Source organism: Gossypium arboreum, chromosome 6 (genome assembly GCF_025698485.1).
Source record: "Gossypium arboreum isolate Shixiya-1 chromosome 6, ASM2569848v2, whole genome shotgun sequence".
Classification (NCBI taxonomy): domain Eukaryota; kingdom Viridiplantae; phylum Streptophyta; class Magnoliopsida; order Malvales; family Malvaceae; genus Gossypium; species Gossypium arboreum.
Window position 1 is genome coordinate 56,620,094 of NC_069075.1, and position 8,618 is coordinate 56,628,711.

General features: G+C 30.3%; 1 protein-coding gene across 1 annotated transcript; it reads left to right on the forward strand.

Annotated features, from left to right (window-relative positions):
* The first annotated feature begins 3,408 nt into the window (after positions 1-3,408).
* On the forward strand, positions 3,409-4,715 carry LOC108485893 (cysteine-rich repeat secretory protein 55-like). Its single transcript, XM_017789739.2, has 2 exons — positions 3,409-4,349; positions 4,489-4,715. The coding sequence occupies exons 1-2, from the start codon at positions 3,602-3,604 to the stop codon at positions 4,563-4,565; spliced, it is 825 nt and encodes a 274-aa protein (XP_017645228.1). The 5' UTR covers positions 3,409-3,601; the 3' UTR covers positions 4,566-4,715.
* Positions 4,716-8,618: the final 3,903 nt, after the last annotated feature.

The following is an 8,618-nucleotide window of genomic DNA, read 5'->3' on the forward strand; positions in this document are numbered from 1 at the left end:
TGCCTTCGGCGAATCAGGCTCAAGCTGAAGTTTAGAGGTTAAGAGACCAGATGGCTCAGATGCAAGTGAGCACAGTTGAGCAAATTTCTCAACTTAAAGCAGAGGCAGTATCGAGAGAAGCAAAGGCTAAATGAAAATATGATGAACTCCAACTACAACTTAAAGCGGAGGGAGCAGCGAGGGAAGTAGAGGCAACAAGAAAATAGACGAACTCCAGCTACAACTTCAAAATATGATGAAGATGTTTCAACAATCGCAGAATCCACCATCTTAGACTTTTGTTTTCTTATTGTGAGAATATCTTAACAATACAACTTTTGAATATAATATATTTTTTTATTTCATTTATTAATTTAGATCATATACATATTTCTTTCATAATAGTATCATTTAGATTTGAAGTTTTTGGTTGGATTTGATGTTACAAGAAATTATGTTGAAAATTCGGGTTCTGTATAAATTACAATGGTTTGGTAAAATATGCTAAAGTTAGTGGTGTTTTCCCACAAACGTCACTAAAGAACATGACCTTTAGCGGTGCTTTTACTGAAAACGCCACTAAAGAACATGACCTTTAGCGGCGTTTTTCCGCATAAACGCCGCAAAATTTAGCGACACTATCTATAGTGGCGTTTTTTTGCGGTGCTTATCAAAATACCGTAAATTATTTTAGCGGTGCCTATAGGGCCAAAAAAATGCCGCTAAAAACCTGTTTTGCTGTAGTGAAAGATACACAAAATCTAGGAAATGTTCGTTTTTTTTTTTAGGTGTTAAAACACCCAAGACTTGAAAAAAAAAATAATCCTCTTGAAATTCCTTCTTTTCAACAGCGTAGCTCATCTTGAACTTAGCTCTTGAAATTTCTCAAAACTGAATTTATTATTCTCATGTATTTATACAAAATTTAGATTTCATCATTAACCAAAATCCATACTCTTTGTCACTTAATCAATGGAAAAGCAAACTTGTTAAGAAGAATCAACCAAATTTTATAAATCTTCTCCTCAAAAATTTATTCACCTTAATCTTTCCAATGTTTGATGTTTATTGTTCCTCTTTCTCTTTTAGGTTTTTTTTCTTTTCCCCCAATTTTTTCTCTATTTGCTTTTAGTGAAAAGTAATAATAAATTTTTTTAGACAATGCCTAAAACTATCCCTAATCTGTCCTCAACTCATAAATAAAAGAATAATACACTTATGTGTTGAGCCAATTACTTACTGTTTAAATTACAAGCTTTTGGGTTGAGTATTATAGTAATGTTTCAGAATGTATTTCAAAGTGACTCACATTGGATGATTTAAATACTTAAGAAGCAAGAGAATCCTACACCCTTCTCATCCATACCTTATGAGGAATTTGGACGATGAGAAATTATATCACTACAGGTATCCTCTGTTAGAAAATTGTAGTACAAGAAAGAAATTTGTGGTACAATAAAAGAAAATTAAAAGGAAAAAATAAACTTCATGTGTGATGATTCATTATCCTTAAGGCTTCAAGCATATTTCATCAAAAAATATGTCACTTGGTATATAAGTTGTGCCACAAGTTACATGTTTTCACAACATTGCAGTTTTTCAGAAAAGATAAGTTTATTCATTGTCTTTTTTTAAAAGTTAAAATTATTTAGATAAATACTTGAATGCAATCAATATAAGTGAGCTAAGCATCCAACTCAATTACTTAATTTATGAAGAATCGTCTATTTAAATTCTTTATATTTTATATACGTTAGTAATGTGAGATTGCTAACATTGCAAACTAACACGCTCTACTTTATTAGAAGCTATTACTATTCTATTGTTGAAGAATTCATGGAAGAGTATACGAAGAGGGGAAGGAATGATAGTTGTGGATCCATAGTAGATTAACGGAGCTAAGGAAAGATAATTGCAATGACATCTAATAGAATTTGTATCTAGCTATCAAAAAATAAAGTGAATGTGGTAGTTTTGGGGTATGGTGAAGGACAAAATTAATCATATGATTTTTATTGTAAAAGATTTTATGTGAAGTCTCCATTTAAAGCGAGAATTTTTCTTTTGAGATTGATTATTTTTTTACGTATAATCATGAAATTAGTAAATGTAAGCTCTTGAACATGGAAAAAAATTGGAGGAATATTATCTTGGGAATATCAAATTCATCCTTACTGTTAGTAACGTCAAGGAATTAATGCATAACATTGAGAGAATCAATTAATATCTTAAGAGGATGAATGATTGGTCACAGAAAACGATTGATATGAACATTTTGTTCAACTGACCTTGATATTTACTGGATTCTTTGATTGACCTTTTTTGAAATGATTTGAGACGTTAAAACAAAGGTTACCAAGCCAATTTTATACCAATAGTAGATATATAAGATGATGCCATTTTTATACCTGAAAAAGGGACCTAGCCATACCCTCTCGACTGAAATTGGCCAAATCCCACCACGGGATGTTCGTGGACTGCCTAGCTAGATCACTGTTGTGAAAAGTGGAAGGTATTATAGAAAATGGAAAGCAATGGAGAGCCCACTAGCGCATGAATCTTGATGTTGATATGGATGACAAGAAAGCAAAAAATGTCACTTTCAGCTTAGGCCAATCAATGTAGAGAATCTACAGATTCGTAGGGTTACATCAATTTCTTTATTTCAAGTTGATCTTAACGCTACCATGCGTCACATGTACATACACTCATAAAGTGACAAAAGAAGGAAAAATTATTATTATTATTATTATTATTATTATTATTATTATTATTATTATATGTTGAAGGTATGGATGATGTTGAAATTTATAGATGATATGCTTTCTAAAGTGTAAATTCCATTTTAATTGATGAGTTAGGCTCAAATGCTTATGTGAGGATTGTCTTTTCTTAAGCTTTTTAGAAAAGAGAGTCGCTAATTTATTTATCGTCTTTTAGAAGAAAAGTTGGAATGATGATTCCATAATAATAATGTTGCATATTAATGATGATTCCATGTTTTGATTCTATCGCATTTAGCATTTTCATTTTACACTTTCTTTGAAGAAAACATGCATGAGAAAATGTTCTTACAAATGTACTAATACAAGTTTGTTCTTTCTAATTTTTCACATAGGATTACAGAAAATCCGGGAATTAATCAAGGGTTTAAAAAGGCTATGAATTTCCTCCTTGTATATGATGTGGTAATTTTGGAGCATAATTGCAAATTCATGTCAAATGCCCCTGCATGACACCATGGATTAATTTCCTTTTTGACTTAAAAATGCCTAGGATTCTTGCAATATAAGAAAAAGTTCAATCACACTTACTATCATTTGTTCTTATCTCTAAGTTTTGGTTCTTTACTACTTTTAGAGATGTAAGGTAAAGATATACTCAAGTGTATGCTACTAGTTGAAGTTGACTTTTAAGATTATTATTGCTAAGAAAATGATTGCTTGCCAAGCATCAAGCTGAAGAGTTGACCTTTATAATAGACAAAATGAACAAATATAATACATTTTTTTCATTGTTTGACAATAATTCAAGATCAATTGAAAACAAATGGCTCATCTGATCCAGCTCTTAGTCTTTTCCATTGGGAGATGGAGATGTAAATGAGTTGTCAAATTCGGAAATGGTGGATTTCGATGTGCAGACTTTCATTGTATTTTTAGTTTTCATGTTGTCACTTGGCATATGCCATGCTGATAGGAATCTGTATTCTGGTTTGCAATGTTCACAAGCTGATAATTCATCAGAAAGTTCATTCGGAGTCAATCTAGACAACCTTCTCGATTTACTGACCCAAAAAGGGCCTTTGAGTAAAGGATTCTTGAAAACCACCGTAGGAAGGAGCTCAGGGAAGATTTATGGTCTTATGCAATGCAGAGGGGATGTTTCTGCAGAAAATTGTGCTAATTGTACCAGAGAATCTGTTGCAGTAGCCTTGCATGATTGCTCAAAGAGCAAAAAGGTTCAAGTTTGGTTCACGTGGTGCTTCCTTCGCTATTCGAATGAGCGTTTCTTCGGCGTTTGGGATCAATCTTCGGCAGCAATAGTCAATGAAACCGATTTTGATGATGCATCTGTCGTCTCAAAAGCACTCACCTTCATGAGTGAAGTCGCAATAACAGCGCCGAAGCAGCCGTTGATGTTTCATGCAGCATTGTTGGATGCAGGACAATTTGGGAAGAGGTATGGCATGGCTCAGTGCACCAGGGATATAAGTACAACTGACTGCAGCCATTGCTTGGATACTCAGCTAATGACATTTAGAACCACGATTGGAAATAAGAGAGGATGGGAGGTGTATGGGTCCAGTTGTAGTATGTGGTACCATGATTACCAGTTCTATTCAAACTTTTCCATCACTGCAAATGATGGTGAGTTGCCATTGACTTCGATCATTGTTATTGTTATGTTCGTTTCAAGTGTCCATTGCATAACTTTTATTAAGTACTACGATCTTTGAGATTATTTTGATACAAATGAAATTGAACCCTTTATATAATGCTAAAACAGGTGCTAGGAGATTGTCTTTGCAAGGAGTTGCAACTGGCATAATAATGGCAGTCCTAGTGTTTATATTTGTGCCATAATCATTCATTCGCTATTCAATCATGTTGAGGTCAAAACCATGGTAGGCAGCCAACATGGTTATTTCGATTGACGCAGAAGGGTCCATTAAAATCAGATATACATATTCTTGTGCAATCTATTTTCTTAGATAAGAAAATTTCTTTTTATAATTGATTTTTTTTTTTTTCTATTTGGCACTGGTTCTTAATGTTTGAGCTAATCCTGACTTATTGCTGCAAAGTCGATGATAAGTGGTGGTTTAATAAGGGTTATTTTTCCCGGGGAAAAGTTATTAAAGATATGGTAATTGGAGATCCAATCTATACTTTGCATATCATGTTGCCAGCATATATATTCTCCCCAAAATTAGGTTTTATTTTATTTTTTGCTCTTTTAAATTTAAAATCAATCCTATACTTTAATTTTGAAACATTGAGCCCATATATTTTATCTTATTTAAAATTTTATTCCTCCATTAATTTTGCTATGTGGCTGTTATATAAAAGGTAAAATAATTTTAGTTCTCAATATTTATAATATTTTTCAATTTGGTTTTCAATAAAAATAAAAATTATGAAAATTTTAAAACTCTTTAAAATTTTAAAAATAAAAATAATTTTTTATAAAAATCATTTCAAATAATTTAAAAATTATGAAAAAATTCAAAAAAAGTTATTTACTTCGTGAATAGGGTCTTTCTTGACTTTGAGTTATTTGTTTGATTCAACATATTTAATTTAATTTAATTTTTTTATTTTAAAGCAGATTAATTATATATAAAATTATTTTATATAAATTTTATTACAAATTATATAAAATATTAGTTTAAAACAGTTTCTAAATAATAATACAAACTCCAAATCATTTCAGATTAAATTTAATATTTTGTTCAAAATACACTATATTAAAAGAATTTTAATAAAAAAAGGACTTTGGCAAAATACAATATTAATAAATTAAGTCTTGAATTTGTTATTTAGTGTATTTTCAAAAAAAATTATACAGTATATTTAAATTTAATTTGTACCAATTTAGAGTGTGTATCACTATTTAAAATTATTTTACACTATTATTTCATATACTTTATAACTAAATTTAATTAAAAATATTTTAATATATAAATTATTTGAATTAAATTAAAATACTTGTTCAAATATGATTTAATATGAATTGAATAAATAGCTCAAAGTTTGGAAAGTTTATCATCATTAAAGGTGTTCTTGCTAAGGTCAAGCCGAGATTCAATTTCAAAGAATGTTCTAGCTTTGACTTTGTTTCACTAAACGAATCATATCTCTATTTAAAAATAATCACAAATTATATATATTTAATTTAATTATAAAAATTAATATTAATATATATTTTTATTATTTTAACGAATAAAATAGGTCAAGTTGGTCTAATCCAAGGCTGATAATATAAGCCTAAGGCCATCCTGAAATGAGTCGGGCCAAATAGATTGGCTAGGTTACACGGCTCATAAACGCTTCTCTTATTAGCATTTAAAAGTAACTTTTTTTTTTGAAAATTTTGAATTTTTAAATAATTCTAATAATTTTAAACTTTTAAATGATTTTTAAAAAAATGTTTTTAATTTTGAATTTTTAAATATTTTTTTATTTTTTATAATTTTGAATTTTTAGATTATAACTTTTTAAAAAAATTATGTTTTTAATTTAAAATATGAAAAAGTAATTTTAATTTTTTTAAAATTACTTAGTTTTAAAGAAAGAGGGCCAAATTAACAAAAACTATAAAGATTGAGATTTTTATCAATTTTTAACTGTTATGTTAATAACTTTAATAAAAAATTGATAGAAGGACTAAAATTTTTAAATAAAAACGCATAAGAATTCAACGTATCAAAATTAAATTATATAGACTAAATTTTAATTTTTGAAGAGCATAGAAATATCTAGCATATATAAACCTTTTTTCTTCTTTCTTAACATTTCTCATAAAAACTAGGAAAATGATTTTTTTTTCAATAAAGATAAATTGAGAAAACTAAACTCGAACGTTGAAAGTTTGAGGTGTGTAGAACATTGTTTTTAAGAATAATTCATCCACAACATATCTCCAACAAGCTCTTTTGTATCGAGTTTGTGATGTGCTTAGAAGGCTACCAAGGCATGATATTTATAGCTAGTAAAAAATATGGGCTCTTCAAGTTAAGTATGTTGAATTATAAAATAATAATTTACTCCAAGAAACAAAAAGGATCAGGCTCCACCATATTCTCATGCGCACGGGGAAAATCCATCTATTTCCTCAATGCTAAGTTTTCAACCCCCGTTCTCATTTGCATGAGTGATTTTCCATAATTTAATATGGTAAATTGAGCTTTTTGCGACACTTAAAAGGAACTTGTAACCGAGCATTTTTATGTTATTTCTTTATTTTTATGAATTATGTGTTATTTATATTTTAGTTGAATAAAACAAGTCTTTTAAGATGTTTATCGACCGATTAGGTAAACTCGTCCTAATGAGTTCCAACTAAGTGATGTAGTGGTGCAAGAAACGACTTAAGCCAAATGACAAAGATGTTAGGGGACTACTCGGAATGTTGTGACATGGAGGACATGAAGTCGCGACATTGAAGTGACACATGCACTTGGGAGGAGTTTTGAGCAGCATCGATAATGTAAGTGGACTATGGCCAAGGTTGCGACATTGGAAGCTAGGAGTTGCAACATTGACAAGTAAAGTCATGACATTCGATAGATAAAGTCACGACACCCACGGCAGTAGCTAGAGGTGAAAGTTAATCATAACGTTGCAGCAAAATCACGACATCGGGAAGCAAAGTCGCGACACCCAAGCTACCTTACAAAGACTCAAATAGACTATTAAGGAAGTTGTGGCATTAAAGCTCGACGGATCTAAAATCTGAAGGAACGTTTCAGTCCACACAACCAGAATTTTTATTGTAACTCAGGGCAAAGTTGTCCAAATTAGGTCAAACATGAAAAGTAGTATAATATTACTTCTTAAACATGATTAAAGGAGGCTTTTTATGATTAGTAGTGGTTAAGTAATTTAGTTTTTAGGATTTTCTTAAAAGTTGTTATTTTTATTCTAGTTTTACATCAATTTAATATACTTGCAATTTGGTTCATTATTTCAATAATTATTTTTCTCATTTTTGTTCGTTGTGGATTAATCGTCATTAAGAGTGATCAAGAGATTCCATCTACGAGAATTTCAATTGCCGCCCAACACAATCTCCAGAATAAAAAATCTTTGAATTATTGAGCTTCTCTAAACCCTTTAATTCCTCGTATTAAATGTACCAAATGACTTACAAATTAAATGGGTATAAAAGAATTGTGTTGGGTCGTAACTAAATTCATCAAGAGGTTGGTTAATTGAAGTGGGAGTAGTTAATCAAAATTAGGGATTAAATTGAATAACCGGACTAAATTGAATAAAATTAAAAACATAGAATTGACAACTTTAAGTGGAAATTTAGGTAAAGGAGATGGAAATGAGATTTACTCGATATCAATTTAATTATCCCATTTAGATAAGAAGGACAAATTTAGTTCTGAGGATGCAACAATAGTGCCACTAGAATGGGCGGAGGAGAATGCTATAGCTCAATGACAGCAACCCGTGATTGAGACTAGCACAACTTACCCAAGTTATTCATATCGGTAATTTGAGCTTCCTTTAACCGATATGGACTAGCTCAATTCTTGCAATTTCTAGAGAACCCATCTACTTAAAGTATGGTGATGCAATAAACACTTTAACAATTTTTAATTTATAAAGTTAATTTGAGCTTCAAGATAAATAGAATTTAAAAAAAAAACTTTATGTCAAAACTATTTTTTTTAAAAAGGGCGTCGACTTATTTTAAAAACAAAAGAACGAAAAATGGAGTCGCCACCAATCTTTTTTATGATGTATGATCGGATCACCTCGTAAGTTGATCGTTTTAATAAAATATTTGATTTATTAAAACAACTATTGTTGGTCTACGAAGTTCAAAGAAATGGGTTCGGGAGTCGATTACGCACGAGAAAGGGTTAGCACCCTCATAACGCCCAAAATTAGTACCTAATTGAT